The sequence below is a fragment of the Alligator mississippiensis genome, chromosome 1 (genome assembly GCF_030867095.1).
Source record: "Alligator mississippiensis isolate rAllMis1 chromosome 1, rAllMis1, whole genome shotgun sequence".
Taxonomy (NCBI): Eukaryota; Metazoa; Chordata; order Crocodylia; family Alligatoridae; genus Alligator; species Alligator mississippiensis.
In genome coordinates, this window is record NC_081824.1 from 408,601,151 (window position 1) to 408,617,769 (window position 16,619).

At 42.8% G+C, this 16,619-nt stretch overlaps 1 protein-coding gene across 2 annotated transcripts in view; it reads left to right on the forward strand.

Annotated features, from left to right (window-relative positions):
* DGKH (diacylglycerol kinase eta) overlaps positions 1-16,619 on the forward strand; it is a 268,186-nt gene that overhangs the window by 147,837 nt on the left and 103,730 nt on the right. For both annotated transcript variants that reach the window (XM_019500513.2, XM_019500512.2), the window contains 2 exons: positions 77-187; positions 5,059-5,139. In XM_019500513.2, the coding sequence (XP_019356058.1) occupies positions 77-187; positions 5,059-5,139 (192 nt within the window). The remainder of the gene's footprint in view (positions 1-76; positions 188-5,058; positions 5,140-16,619) is intronic.

Sequence of the window (16,619 nt, forward strand, 5' to 3'; positions counted from 1 at the left end):
TATGTATTGCAGGTCTAGGTAGGTGGATGTACTTGTACTTGGTATGCTACATTTTGATTTTTTCTCTTTTTTTCAGACAAGTATAAAGGAAGGACTACTATTGAAGCAAACCAGTTCTTTTCAGAGGTGGAAGAAACGCTATTTCAAACTTAGAGGTCGAACCCTTTACTATGCTAAGGACTCAAAAGTAAGAATCTATATTTCTATCAATTAATACTTTACACTTGAAATTCCAATGGGTTTTTAGGTTTGCCAAGCTTATTATCAAATAATTTAAAATGTCATATTAGTGGTCATTTTTAGTAAATAATTTAATGTTTTTCAAATAGTATGTTAAATTATCTTTAAAAAGAATACTGGTTATGTATCTGTGTTTTCTAGAAAGTTATATATTTTCTTTTGAATTTAGAAATTAATTAGACAAATTATATAGATACACTGATCTTTCCTGCAGTGGAAAAAAGGAAGATAAAACTATTTGCATTTAACCCCCCCCCCCCCCCCCATTGGAAGGACATTGTTCAAAGGCAAGCCCTTAAACTCCCCTAATTTAACGCTCTTATAGCAGGGGCGGGCCAAATCCAGCCCACCAGCTATTCTATCTGACCTGCGGGGCCCCTAAAAATTTTAGGAAATTAATATTTATCTGTTCCTGGCTGCCTGTCAAAGATGACAGAAGCCAGGGCCAGTAAGACCCAGAGAAAGCCTGCAGGACCCAGCAGCCAGGTCTTCCTGGCCCTGTCCCCCAGCCTTCCTCCCCCCACAGGAAGTCTCTGCCTAGCAGAGCCTTCTGGCCTGGGCCCCTGGGACTGTTCTTGACTCCTTCATCGGAGGGAAATTCAAGTAAGAGTTGGGGGGTGGGGAGGCTGCAGGGATTGCCCCAGTCCTCAGGGTTGGTCAGCTGCTGCTGAGTCCTGCGGTCCGCCCATTCAGCTGGGAGCTGTGTGATGCTGGACCAGTTGGCAGACGGGCAGGGAAGCGTTGAAGGGAATAGGGTGACACCGAATGGGTGCATGGAGTACAGCAACAGCTGGGTGGAAGTACAGGGTCTGCTCCAGTGTCCCAGGGCCAGTGCAGGCAGGGCCCAGAGTGGGGCAGCAGGAGCATAGGCCCACGCTGGCAGGGGCTCTATGGAGCTGGGTTGGGCTGCTCCAGCAGGTAGAGGGGGGAGCCAGCCTGGCTCCATAGATCCCCTGCCAGCCTGGCCCCGTGCTTCTGCTCCTTGCTCTGGGCTCTGCTGGCTTTGGCCCCGGGACACTGGTGTGGCCCTGCGCTCCTGCCAAGCTGTTGCTGTACTCTGTGCCTGCTCACTGCCATCCCCCACCCCTTCCGCCACTTTTACAGCTTCCCTGCCCTCGCTGGCCACTCCTGCACCATGTGGTTTTCAGCTGCATGGTGGGACTGTGGGAGCACGGGTCCATGCCAGTACCCCGGGGCCCGGAGCAGGAGTGTGTGCATGTGTGTGTGTGCATGCGTGTGTATGTGTTCCTGTTCGTTTGTAGGGCTAGTCCCACACCCCATCATATACATGCACCCCCCCTTGCACTGCCATACATGCAGACCCCCACATCTCCTCACACACCCCAGCCACCCTCCCCCCACACACTTCCCCCACAAACCCCATACCCAACCACACCCCACATATCCACATACATACACACACCCACATGCTCCATCACCCACATCCCCCATACCTATCCACCCCCAAAACCTTCCCCCACACTTCACACACCCACAACCCCCCACAAACCTATACATACCCCTCCATACCCCCCACAACATACAATAGAAAGACTTCATTTTAAGCTATTGTGCAATCACCTCTGTATACACTACACAAATGTACATAAATTAGGACAAAAATATTTTTTGAAATCAAATCAATCAATATTGTAGACATTCAATTTTTAGAATATTATTTGGTATTATTTTGGTTCTGAGATAGCAAAGCCCCTTGCCGAAAGGAGTATTTCTGGGGGCAAGGGGAAGGATTTATGGTGGCAAAGGTTGGGGGTTAGAGGGTGGGACTTCTGGTTACAAGATGGCGACCAGGGGGCGGGGCAACTGTCAAGGGGCGGGGCTACCATGGGGCCCTTGACAGTTTGCCAAAATTTGGTAAGCAGCCCCCCACCAGAAATAATTGCCCACCCCTGTTTTATAGTCTGATGGAGATTACCTTTGAACACACACAACAATACTACATAAAGCTTGTCAGGAATTTTTTTATCAAAGAGTTTTACAATGGGAAATTCAGTTTCTGCAAAATGGAAATTTAGAATGTTAAAAATCTGTTTTTTGCTTCAAGTTTTGTATGTCTGTTGGGAAAATCATAACAAAAGCTTTCACTTTCAGGTTAGTTTGACCTGAAGGGAAATATTTTGGTTTATTGAACTGAACCAGGAGCAGCCAGCTCCATGTTGGGAGCCAGGATAGGAGGCAGAGAGCTTCCCAGGCCTGGTGACCGGTGTAGATGGTGACCAGGAGCAAATTGCTCCCAGTCAACCTAGGCAGTGTGGAGCGATAAGGGACAGTGAACTCTGTCCCCTGTTCTGGTGCTGATCAGCTCCCTGGCTCCCCCCAGGATCAGCACCAGAACAACGAACCAGGGGCTGGGGGGGGAGATGGATCCTGCTGCTTTGTGCACCCCAGGAGGACATGGGAGGTGGGGGGATGGACATGTGCTCCTGGATCTGCATGGGGCGGGCTGCCACTGCAGGCGGGAGGCTGGGCTGGGTTGTGCTCTGGGCAGGTGGTGCTTGGAGAAGATTATGGGGGGGTGGTTGCACCCACCCCAAAATTCCCCATAGTCCACAAGCTTCTGGATGAGTGGCGGGAGCTGCCCTCTCTCCCTGTGCCCCCCCGGACAAGCCGCATCTCTGTCCCACGCCCGCCTCCCTACCCTGGCAGCGCCTGCCCCAGCCCCACGCCCTCCCTCACCGCGGGGGGTTGTTGATCAACCCCCCCACACCCCTTCCCTTCCACCACAGCAGACTTACCAACTGCATGTAGCTCTCCATACTGCCGGCTGTGCTTCTTACTGCCTACATGCTGCTCTGCGGCCATGTTCATTCATGGGCCATTTATCAGTCAAATTATTTGCCACGTCACGCTGATTTCCGATATAGACAATTTTCTTAATATTGGTGTCGATCCAGTATTGGTCCATTGTATTGATGCACCTCTATCCAACATAAGTTTATTTAATGGCTAGTCAAATTGACCATAAGAAACCACGTATAAGCCTTTCTATGGGAGCAAGCTTTTGTCTAATGTTTCCTGAGCTTAAGTGGGTCTAGGCCAGAGGTGGGCAATTATTTTGGGCGGAGGGCCGCTTACCCAGTTTTGGCAGGCTGTTGAGGGCCACATGGGTAGCCCCGACCCGTGACAGGTGCCCCACCCTTTGACAGGTGCCCCGCCCCCTGGTCACCATCTTGGGACCAATGTCCTAATGTCTTGGGACCAGTGTCCCAGGGCCAGCACTGGTGGGGCCCAGAGTGCGGTACAGGCTGGCAAGGGTCTGTGGAGCCGGGCTGGGCTGCACCAGCAGGGAGGGGAGAGCTGGCCTGGCTCCATAGAGCCCCTGCCAGCTGGGACCCCATGCTCCTGTCACCCTGCTCTGGGCCCTGCTGGCACTGGCCCCGGGACACTGGTGTGGGCCCTGTGCTGCCGCTGGCTCCCCACCCGCTCACACCCAATGCCCCCCAGCCCTGTGGTACAGGCAGGGGGCAGCGCTCAGCCCTGACCCCCTGCTTGCCAGCAGGAGAGGAGCTGGTGCTGAGCATGGCTGGCGCTCCCTGCTGCAGCTGCTCGCAGCCCACGCGGGGCTGTCTGGAGCAGGCGCAAGAAGCCCCAGGCAGGCTGCAGGTGGCTGCAGCACGGGGTGCTGGCCACGCGGTGGGCGAGGGCCACTTTTCCCCGTGCTCAGCAGCAGCTTGTAACCCGCCCCACTGCCAACCTGGCAGTGGGGCCAGGTTACAAGGTAGTGCTGAGCGCAGTGGGGTGGGGAAAACAGCCCCTCCCCACCCGATGCCCGGTGCCCCGCGCTGCAGCTGCTCGCAGCCTGCCTGGGACTGCCTGTGCCTGCTCCAGACAGCCTCATGCGGGCTGCGAGCACCTGCAGTGTGGGGCGCTGGCTATGGTGCGGGTGAGGGGCCACTTTTCTCCGCGCAGGCAAGGAGCCCAGGGAAAAGCTGAGCGCGGGGGGGGGAGTGGCCCCTTCCCATGGCCTGTGCCCCACACTGCAGGCGCTCGCAGCCTGTGTGGGGCTGTCCAGAGTGGGCACAGGCAGCCCCACGTGGGCTGCAAGCAGCTGCAGCGCAGGGCACTGGACATGGGGCGGGGAGGGGCCGCTTCCCCCCTGCTGCGCTCCTTCCTTGCCCGGGGTCCCCCCTGCCCCCACTTACCTGAGCTTCCCGTGCTGGGGCAGCCATGTGCTCCCAGCCCAGAAACCCCGGCTGGGGGGCAGGGCCAGGCAGGCTCATTGTTGTTGGAGCCCACTGGGCTTCTCCTGGGTCCTACTGCCCTTGGTTCCTGTCATTTTTGACAGGAACCAAGGGCAGATAAGTATTAATTTTCTACAGTTTTTTAGGGGCCCCCTAAGCCGGATAGAATGGCCTCGCTGTATTTTGCCCACCCCTGGTCTAGGCCCTCATCCAGCCAGCTGAGTGAAATAGGCTGACAGGAGAATATGCAAGAAGTCCAGACAGGAAGGTTAAAGGTAGCAGCAGTCTTCTAACCTGTGGAGCAGAGGTTTTTTAAACATACTGTATCTGACATAAATGATGGCATGCTTCAGTAGCCCCCTTTGGGGGTACTTTTAAAGCAAGTATTACCTTCTAGAGTTGATACAGTTAATTTTTGCCACTTATCAGTTGGAAAGTTCAAAACGGTAGATATCTATGATGGATCCTTTTTTAAAGGTGAAATTTTAAAAAAAGTATTTGACAAGGAGTTCTCTTACTCTTCTCCTTTGCTTTCTAACACAATAAGAAGGAAGTGAAAGCACAATGTGAAAATGGACTTAGTTATATATGTGTTTGTGTTCTTTTCCATCTACAGTCTCTAATATTTGATGAAGTCGACCTGTCAGATGCCAGTGTAGCTGAATCAAGCACAAAAAATGTCAACAACAGCTTCACGGTATGGTGCCACTGCGATTATTCTAGCCTTGAAAGCCATAGAAAAGCTGTTACTAAGATGATCAAGAATGCTCCAAATAGGTTTTTCTCATTTTCCTTTATTTGGAATAGCTTGTAGTATCATGACAATATCATTTCAACTGTTATCTGATTTTTTTTTTTTTTTTTTTTTTTTTTTTGCTCCCAATTATATGTTAAAAAAATTTAACTTCAGATGTCCATATTTTCAGTTATGTTTGTTTTAATGCTGTGACTCGTCTCTTTAAATATCATGTTCTTTATGTTTTCCTTCCTCAGTGATTTACTATTGAGTATGGTTTCAATTCTCTGTTTTAAAGGGAGAGTGTCATAAACCCCAGTCCTTCACTATGAGAAAATTATTGATTTTTTTTTTTTCAATTTCTGATCTCATCCTTTGTTGCAAATCACTTCTAACCCCTGTCAACAGCTGTCTTCATATTTATACCTTGCTTTTTTTATTTTAGCACTTGGCCAAGGATGTTACAAGCTTATAAGTGTGTGTGTGTGTGTGTGTGTGTGTGTGTGTGTGTGTGTAACATACACACAAAGTTCTAGAATTCTATTGCCTTTTCATACTTATGAGGAAAGGAAAAATATATTGCGTGTGTGTGTGCATTTAATGCTGTGCAGTGATGCAAGTGATGAAGATCAGACTAACATTTTTTCTGAAAGTTGTTAAGGTTTTGTGATCGTTCTCAACTCTTGTGGAAAGAAATTTTGACTAGCTGTCAAGAAGACTATAGGTGAAATCTTGCTCCATGAAATCAATGAATGTTTTGTCATTAACTCCAATGGTGCCAGGATTTTACTTCCTATCTTCAGCTACTACTGCTCTCAGTCTCAGGAAAAATGAAATTTTCATTCACAGCTTGTTTGAGAGCTGTGCAAACAGAGTGGAAGGAGGAATTTGCAACTTTTGTTCACAGCTGTGGATGGTGTTTATTTTAATGCCTAACCAGATCTTCTGTACTCAGCAGTGCTTTTTCTAAGGAGCATTTTAAACATGTATTTAGATACTTAGTTCTGGAGTGTACCATCACAGTGGTTCATCTTACCATGTGGTTGCCATCTCTCCTCATTGTGGGTAGTCCTTTGGTTTCTTCTCAAGTATATACCTGACATAATGTGGAAAACAACAAAACTCACTGAAATAAGGCAGCTTTGTACTTGCTTCTTGTCCAATAGTAAGAAGCAGTTGAGTTTCAAAAACCCTTTACCCTGCAAAGCTTCTCTTTAGGATCTATAGATTTGCCTTTTCCTGTATGTCTTAAGTTTTTCTTTTCCTGGCAGACAAGGTTCTTTGAGTTAATCCAGTATCATTTATTAGATCGACTCATAGTATTTTTCTCACTAAAAATCATGAAAGAGAACTAGGTGGATCTTTGGTGTTCAATGGCTAACACTCTTGTTGATTTTGTTTGTTTTTTGTTTTTTTGTTCCCTCTGTCATGTTGCAGAATGTTTGTGGTGAATATCAGCCTGTCTTAATTGACCCTAGGCCAGGAAAAATGTACCTTCGTGAGTGTTTAGTGGTTTCACTGAAATTGTTATATAGCTTTATAAAAAAAAAAAAAAAAATCACATTAATACTTGTGTTCCTTGTCATTTCATCAAAAATCATCGTGCTGTAGAAACATCTGTATTCCCTCTCCTTCACCCCCTACTAGTTTGACATCTGTTTTTCTCTTTGGAGATAGAGATGTTCACACACAAATTTTCACTGCGCTCTCAGCAGTGTCCTTGGAAAGGACTTGAAGCCTAAAATTAGTCACAACATAGAGCATTGAAGTTGGATTTATCTGTAATATGCATGTATTGCATATTTGTAAAACATATTTGTGACTAAATATTATGCCTACTCACCACAAAAACTTGGCTTTTATGATTATAAAAAATTCGAGGGAGAGAGATGATTTGAAGGAAAAGCTCAGTTAAAATTAATTAATTAATGGGAAATAAATGAGCTAAGCAATTAAGCATGTATCAGCTCATCTATTTTAGTCTGTTCTTTATTGCTGTTACCACCCATGAATATCTCAAACCATGGACAAAACTCCTTTCTGACAAATAGTGCTTAGTGAAGTAGAGTGCTGTGCAGACATCTGTTTTTCCCAGCCTTTTAGGTCGTGATCCCAAAATCTGTTGAAACGGTTCTCATTGGCTTCAGCAGGTTTTGGATCAGACTCAAAGTACCTGTGGTGCTTCCCAAGTAATATGCTGAGCATTTTCCTTCCCTCCCTCCTGGCCTGCCTGCCTGTTTTCAGCATGATGCAGAACTTCTGTTTGAGTGAGACTTTTAGGCTAGGGACATGCATTATACACAAACTGGTTTAAGTGATTAGAAACTGGTTTAAACTTGCAATAAAACAGATGTTCAGTGCACATAAACCAGTTTGAAAATGGCTGGAACCATTTTGAGATAAACCTGGTTGAATGTAATATTAGATTAACTGATTTGGGTCAAACCAGTTCATGCAATGTCTGTCCCAGACCCCTTCCTGGTTTAAGATAAACCAGGCACCCCCATGCCCCTTCCTGGTTTAAATTAAATCACACACCCCCAACATGATCTCTGGGCTGGGCGGGACTCTCTGCTCCACAGTAGAACTGGCCGCTCACCTCTGGTCCTTGGACAGAGCTCCAGCACAGACTGCAGGCATCTACCTGCTCCCCCCCACCCCTCCCCGTCTCCCCTTTGTCTTAGAGACACCTTAGCATTAGCTAGTAGGCCACATGCTGGCTATGGTCCCTGCTGTGGTAGGACTAAGGGAGAATCAACAGGTAGCTGGTAATGTCCCTTTGTCTTCTTAATGGGGTGATAAATACTGTTATCAATTTCCTGCTAGGGTGGGGGGGGGAGAGACCCCTCCCTAATCAAAGCATCCTGCCAGGGCCTGGCCATGCCCCCCTCAGCTCAGCACTGTGAAAGGGAAGGGAGGGCTACTCTAGTGCCCCCTGGCTTCTAGCCTGAGCCGCTGCAGGCATGTGCCTGCATTTCCTCAGTTCAGAGAGCATGCATGTCTGTTCAGTTGGAAACCGGTTCAACCTAGGCAGGTTAGACTAACCTGCAAAGACTGAATCAATTCAGGCTCAGACTTTTTGAATGTCTATCCCTAGCCTTAGAAATGTGAGCATCCTGCCTCCACCAATTTAGTAGCAATATCAGATTCCTGTTTTTGAATGGTACTCTTTATGGGGCCTCTTGAATTGTAAACTAAATAGGTCAATGCATAGTTATTTGGGAAAATAAAGTGCACTCATGTTTTAATACTTTTTTATTATTTTAGAATACATCAAACAGCTCTGCTTTTTATAGCCATTCTTAGGGTCTGTGCTACAGCCTGGTCCACAATATGTTCCTAGTCTTTAGCACTGCTCTATAACAGTTATCCTGTGTACCATATGTATAATAAAAAGACAAAAAGGTCAGAATATAGTGATGCCCCTAACTGGTGGCTCAGTCGTGATTAGTCCCGGTGGTGCAGTTATTTTTAATGCATTGAAGGTTCAGCTTTTGTCTTCTTTGTATCCATCTTTTTCTTACTTTTAAACTATATATATACACTTTCAAAATGATTTAAATATGCATTTACTTCATAATCAAGTTTATTTTTCATTCATCGATGTACAGATGTGTGTGTAAAATGCTCTGACTGTCACAGATTTACCCTGGCTTAGTGCATTGTACAAAAATGTACATGCATCATGTGGTAGCACCTATTTTTAGTTCATTGATGCTTGGAACAGTTTTAATTCAGCTATTGCCTGTCATAACAGATGTGACTGAAAGATGGTTAATGTTTGGGTATGAATATTGGCTTCAAGCTGTTAACTTGTTCAGTTGTTTTAAAACATGTTTATATCAATGAAATGCATACAGCCTTTAAAAGGCTCAGGTCATTTGTATATCAGACAGTTTGTGGCAACACAAGTTATATAAACTCTTCAGATTTGTGTCTTTTAACAGAGGAAATTGAAGTCAAGTCTGTTAAAATGTGAGCTGCATTATCTGGTTCAGAATTGGCAGTGAATGATTGAAACAAGGCATCAGCTTGCCTCACGAATAAACAACGATACGCGAGAATTATTCTTTACCCATTTGTCTACTTCGACTATTTCTAAGTGCGTGCACCAAGCCATAAATTCTCATTTATGTTACTACTTCTAAATCATCAAGTAATAGGTGGTTTGGTTCTGCTATCTAGTTACTTTCTTTGTTACCCACAAAGAAGCAATTAAACCTTCTTTTGGGAAGCTGGGCTTCTAAGAACAAAGAAACTGCTATGCAGGATCAACCCGGTGGTCCAGCATCTTTTCTCTCAGTGGTCATTACCAGATGCTTTCAAGGAGGGTGCGAGACCCTTGAGAGTGCAAGGTTGTATTGTTCAGTAAAGTGTCAACAGTCATGCCAAGGCTCCTTTCCTGAGTTAGTACAGTTGATTTAGAACCATGTAAAGTTGATGAAAAATTAAAAAAAAATCCTGTTTATTATTTTGCATTTATCAACAGTGAACTTCATCTGTCACCATGTTGCACACTTGCCACTTTTGAAGTTTCTATAATTTTTTTTATTGAACTTGGGTAACCAAAATACTATGTTGCCTACAAGCACTTGCCACTTCATTGGGGCTAGCTCCCTTTCTAAATGCTTAATAATTGGATTCAACAAGTTTAGCATTAATCTGTTAATAGGGTGGCCATATTTCTTGAATCTCAAAACGGAACTGGTTCCTCTCATCTCATTCTCTGCTGTGCTCAACTGTTTCCAACCTTCAGTTTCAGCAGAGCGCACCAACGAGCTCGGGGATGGGAGGGTGAAGTACACCAGTGAGTGTGGTGAGAGGGAGAGGTGAGAAAAATGTCCTGGGAATCCTGTCAGTTCCTTCAAATAAATGAACACTTCTGTCTTGTTTTCAGAAACCTCTCTTGCTCTTCTGGAACAGAGGTTTCTAAAAACAAGATGAAACTTAATTTGAAGAAACCATTGGGACACTTGGAACAGATGTTTAAACTGAGACAGTCCTGGCATGATGAAAATTGACCATTTTTTCCTATTCTGTTATCTGTCTCAGCCAGTTTTTTCACTAGGACAGTGCCACCTGTCATTTCATGATTAGAGTTATGTGAATGACTAATTCAGTAGGTGAAATAAAAATCGGGGAAAATCATTTCACGTTAACCTGAAACAAAAAAGTTGTAGTTTTTCTTGAAATAGAATGTTTCGTGCAACTCGAAAGATTTAATTTAGTTTTCGGATAGATTTTCCCCCTCTTTTTTAAAAAAAAAAAAAATTAACTCGGTTTAGATTTGGCATTTCAGTTCAAAACAGGAAATCTGCATGTTTTTACATTAATGCCCTCCCCCCCCAATTGTTTTTAACAAAATTGGCAATTCGTTTCCAAATCATAGTGGGCTTGGAGAGAGTTGCTTTACCTACAGTATGCTTGATGAATAGGATGAATTCCTTAGATCCTTGGACTCCTTCCATTCTTGTCACCTAAATTGTTCTAAGCTCTTGGCAAGGTTAAGCAGGAAGACAAAGTGGGACTGAGCACAAGAACTGGTAAATTATTTCCCTTAGGCAATGTCAGGAGGTAATCAGAAGAGTAATCATCTCTGGAGAGACTAGAACTACCCGATCTTCTCTCTCTCTTTAGTTTTGGATGCTATACTCTTCTGTCCTTTTGACTTTGCTTCATATATCAAAGTCCAAGACAGATATCCTCAAAGGTGGGAGCAATGTTTTTGATACTTTTGTTTTCCTCTGTAGATACATTTTTATACCAACAATACAATTATTGATGCTTTTGACCAGATTGGTGATGGAGTCAGCTTTACAAAAACCTTTACAAAGAAGGTGCACGAAGTCCAGTTTCCCTGAACACAGTAGGGATCTAAGAAGTCCTTTATTTTGCTCGCAGTTTCATGCCCCTCTTGGCCAATATTCTACCCAAAAGTTGTCTTAAGGGTGCTCCCGTGGGTTTATCCTCCTAGTACTTGTTCTGTCTATTTCCTTGGCCTTATGATGCTTCTCTTTCAGCTTCTTTGATATTGCTGCAGCTGTGTGCTGGTGTTTGTATGAGAAGCAACAATCAAATAAAATCCCTTTTCCCTGAGTTTATAATCAGACTTGGAAGAAACTTTTGGACCATGTAACCCAAGCACTGGCCAGGCTTTATGCTTGGGGTGATTTCCATTACTTCAGCTCTTGCAACATGAACTTTTTGTTGTTTATCCTGAATGTAAAGTAACTATTACAGCCAGAAGCCTCAACTAGGTGATGCGTCTGTCCAACCACTGTATAAAATTATCTCTACGCTGTAAGTATTAACTTTACTGCCACTGACCATTTTATTCTTGCGTTGGTTTGTGATTTTATTGGTGGGGCTGCCACTCATTTGCACTGTTCAGGGTGCATTTGTTGCTCTGGACTGAAGTTTGCTATTCTGCTGGGTAAGAAATTTTGTGATACCACATTATTATTTTATAACTAAGAACTGTGGTCTGTAATACCGGACTAAAGTTTCTTAGCTTTTATTTTCAGAAGTGCAAAACACCTGTAGCTCCTAATGACTTCAATAGGATTGTAAGTGTTTAGCAGTTCTGAGAATGAGGGTGGTGATTACAGACATCATAGAATTTCCTAGATAGACATATGAACACTGAAAGAATGCAAAGCCCAACTCTTGTTCTGAAATCTTGATTTTTTTTATTTTTTTTTATTTTTTAGGCTTTTTTTCTCTTTGCTTTGTAGCAGTGGTTCACAACCTTTTTAGACTTATGAGAAATTGCTAGCTTTTAGCTTTCACTAATGTTTTTCACTGTGGAAAAATAATAGAGCAGTTCTTCTGTTGCAAAGACCTCAGAAGGACCACAACAAATCAGAATATTTTGACACTGTGATTTCCTATTTGAAACCTCTAGGTTTATCTTGTGAATTATGTGAGAAAAAGTATATGGACACCTAAGAATATTAATGTTGTGTAACATCCTGATTGAGAGTCATTGCTCTATTGGAATGTTTGCCATTTGTTTATTTGTGAAAATATCTTTGGACTAGATTGCTGTGTATATTGTTCGTTAATATTCCTTAATGGAAGACTCTCCTGTGTCTCTTCTTCCTTTAATAAAATAAAATGAATGTATCTGTATTCTGAAACAGTTTCATTTTCCTTGAAAAGTTATCTTAGGCCTTGCCAACAAACAAGTTTAAAATAGTTTTACAAATGTGATTTAATTAGTGCAAACCCTGATGTGGACAGTCCTAAATTCATGAAAACTTCTACTGATGTTGCTTAAGTCAATATCTTACAAACTTTAGCTAAATCAATATAAAACCGTTTTTAAAGCTGTTTTGGAGGCCTGCCCATGGCTGCATCAGTTTTAGTAAATTATTTTAAAATTATTTCTCTTCAATGTAGCATGCTTTTTTTGTGTGTCGGAAGCCTTGGGTTCCCTTTCAGCCTGTCTTGGATCGGGTTTCAGAGTTATACATTAGAAAATTTGGCAGCTATGTCGAGACTGGAATATTTTTCCCCCCCGAAGGTCACTTTAAACATTTAATAACCAATCTGCCAGCCACCTGCACCCTGTTTTTCTAGAATATGATCATTGCTAACTGATCTGAGCAATACAAAATGAAAAGACTAGTTAAGAATTTTAGTAACTTTGTTTCCCTCTTTTTGTAAGCTTCCTATAACCTTTATTGAATTCTGCCTGCCATTATCTGGAGGGTCTTGCCTCTCCAAGATTCAGGGATGGTGAAAAAAAATACTTCCCATGTTGCATTTGGTGTTGTTCTAATATAATGCTGGCAAATGGTCCCTGCAGACTGAAGTCTTAATTTTATCTGAACAAGGTAAAGTGTGGGTGGAAGCAGCTCAAGCTTCTGTATATACATCTGTACATTTGACTCAGCCTTGAAATCTTGGGTAGTGCCAGAAAAGTTAATCTTTATGCCCATTTAATTCTTGGTCTTTCTGATACCGCTAGAAGGGTCTTCATTAGTGTACCTTGTGATAATAGTCTTCTCGGAACCAGAACCAGATCTGTAGTCTGTTAGAGATACAGATCATCAGCTATTTCACGTAGATTACAGGCAGTCCTCGGACTTACAAGACAATTGGTTCCTGAAAACTGCGTCTTAAGTTGAAACGTAACTCAGAACCAATTTTCTTACAAGAAGCAAGGTTATAAATGGGGGATTGGTTCCTGAACCAAGGCCTGATACCCTATTTTCACCAAAAATACCCTAGAATTTTGTACTTGATCAATTATAGATGAGTAATATAGCTACTTTAATGTATTTTATATTGTGAATAGCAGTCGTATTGATTTGGAAGGACTTCTTTGAGGTGACTTTGCTGGACTTTTTGAAAGGTTCTTGGTTGGACATTTTGAAGGGTTCTTGGCTGGAGTCTTCTCAGGAGTCTTAGCTGCAGGTTTTTCTGGAGTCTTGTCTGCTTTCTTAAAGATGAGCATCCAAGGAAGTTCAGACAGATGTTCTTCAGGGAGATGAGCAATGCAGTGAACTTGTTCGCTGGTGTGGCATCGCATCGGATCAAGCGTTGTAAGTTGAAACTGACGTCCTAAAGTTGAAACAGGGTGTCAGTTTATAAACGTCGTAAGTGCGAAACATTGTAACTCAAAATGTTGTAAGTCGAGGACTGCCTGTACTTGAATGATAAAGGATTTTGACTGCTTTGTGTCTAAAAAAAAAAATCAAACTTCTGACTTAGAGAGGAAGTACTTTGTGTTCCTTTTAATCCCTTGGTTTACCCAGTCTTCCATATTGAGGACTGTTTTTAAAAACAAAGAGACTGACTGAAATAGCAAATTCCTTCTACTGTGCAAAGAACTGGAGTAACAGAAGCAATTAGTGAATCCTATGATGCATTTATCTTTTTCCCCTTTCCATTGAGCACTGCTTATTCTTCCCCCCTGACCCCGTCACAAAAGTGTAATAAGAATGAGAGCTCTTGGATGTGGTGGTAGATTTGGGTGCAACTCTTAAATTTTAAGCCTTCTATGTCTGAGTAGATGCACTGGCTCGCTCCTTCTCTAGGGTGTCTAGTGATGTAGAAGCCTTACCTTTTATTATGAAAAACATGGGAGGCTAAAAGTCCATTGATACACTCCATATGAATCGGACTAGTGCAATGAAAGCTGTAATGCCTTTTGGAAGACGGAAGAAAAAATCAGATTTTTTTTTTAAGGTTCTGTTTACTTATACTTATAAGTATTCTGATCTTGGTTACATTTTTGTTTTCCACAAATTTTGAGCGTAAGCACAAATGCCTCAAAAATAGCTTAGAGGTTACTTAATAACTTGAGAGAGAAAAGGAGAATTATCTAATTTGTGAAATCCATTAGAGAATTAATATTTCTGCAAATGCATTTATCATTTTAATATTTTAAATATACGATTACTTTTGTTGTACTCAAATGGGTCAAGACATCTCCATGACTTCCCTCTTTGGTCCACTGCTGACCAGCCCAGCCCCCTGGGTCCATCAGACACGGCAGAGTAGATGGTTCTGAGTGGTTCTCAGTGTGTACTCCAGGATCATGCTCAGTCCCTGTACCTTGAAAAAGCCTGAGAACAACACTAGAGGGAGATTGAGGAACACCAGGGCCTCCCCTAAATCATCTGCTCTGCTTAACTGTTGGTCTCTGGTACTCCTAGCAGGAACAAGTGGTGTGGGATTTTATCAGCAGAGTTGTGTGGAAAGCTATACAGATATACCCTTTATGACTCTGCAAAACCAGGCAGTGCATTTGTGAATCATGCCTTATGTCTTACTGTATGGCAATTATCAAACTTCTTCAGAAAGATTTGCATTTTAAATTATTGGGTTATTTTCCCCCTGCAGATCTATATTGAGTTATACACTAAGATCAAAACTAAGAATAAGAAATATCAGTTGAAGTGCTTCCAGAAAAATACCACAAGAACAGTTGTTTCATACAAAATAATTTTAGTAACCATGTTGGTGGTAAAGATTGAATATCTTTCAGTGAGTGTTGGTTGCTAATTTCAAACAGCTGGATTACATTTATGGAGGTACATTGCTATATCAAAAATAGAAATAGTTGATTTTATTAAAGTGTTTTATTTCTAGATCCTGATTCAGTAAAGCATACAAGTATATGACTTCTTTCAATAGTACTATGTCACACTTAAGCTCATGCTTTAGTACCTTCCTGAAACAGAGCCTTAGAGCAGCAGTCAGCAACCTTTTTAGGCTGTGGACCACAGTGACCCGGTTCAGGTCAGAGGATGGGTAGGCTCACAGGGACCAGGCACTTACCTGTTGCCACTGCTTTTCCCTGTGACAGCACAGGGAGAGTCCCTTGCTGCTGAAATCCCTTGCTGCCAAATGTCACCAAAGATTCACGTTCATGAACTGTTGGTTGCTGACCCTGCCCTAGAGTAGTGGCCAACCTGTGGCATGGGTGCAACAAGTAGCACAGGCAATCTCTGCAACATGTGGCAGATCAGGAAAGGCGTAAGGAGCACGGTGGCAGATGGGGCAGGGAGCTTATAAATGTTCTTTAAAATAATCATGTTCTTTCCTTAAACAGTTAGTCACTGTGGAGACAGGGTGTTGGAATGAATGGGTTTTTAGTCGGTTCTAGAAAGGTAACTCTTGAGTTAATTTTATTTTGCTTGTTTACATGAAATAAGAAAAATAAGGCTACAAGCCTTGAAAGAGAGACCCTCTCAGGCAAACTCTTTGATCACTTGTACACGCCCAAGATTTCAACCACTTGCACCTGCCCAAGACTCCATTTGCTGTTGATCTTTTTGCAGCATCAGGACCTTATATGGCAAGTAATATAGCACAGTCAAATATTGAATTTGCACTATTTCTTTTTACCCTTGCCATTTTTCAACATGCCTGCATATGCAAGTCATGCAAAAAACCTGCATAGTTTCAAAATAGCATACATTTCTCAGTGAATCAACATCTAGTACCAAGCACACATTATTCCTCTCTAACAATAAGCTGGTAAGCATCAGTCTCTTGAATTTTAATTTCTTGTATTTCCTTGGAAAATAAAGCACAGTTCATTTCTTGTTTAATAAATTTACAGTTTATTTGTATTCTGTGAATTGTTAATCATCCTCTGATTGCTTCTGAGTATCCTCCATTAATTGGATTCATTGGATTGAGTGAGCTCAACCAGTCAGGTTTCTTGGACAATCTTGAGGCATTTTTGTTTTTTTTGGTTAAGCTGCTGACACATTACATAGCTTGTGCTCCTATGTATTTATGTAGGTTGGATGTAAGGTTATTTATTTCTTGAATAAATGGTTTGAAGTAGATAAGCTACCAAAAGTAGGGATGTAGGGAATGTGCCTATTTTGGGGCTTTGTGTTATACTGTTAGAATATATCAGTACATTAAAATTCTGTAGATATTGCCTTAATACCTACAGAATTTCCAGTTTTAGTTTT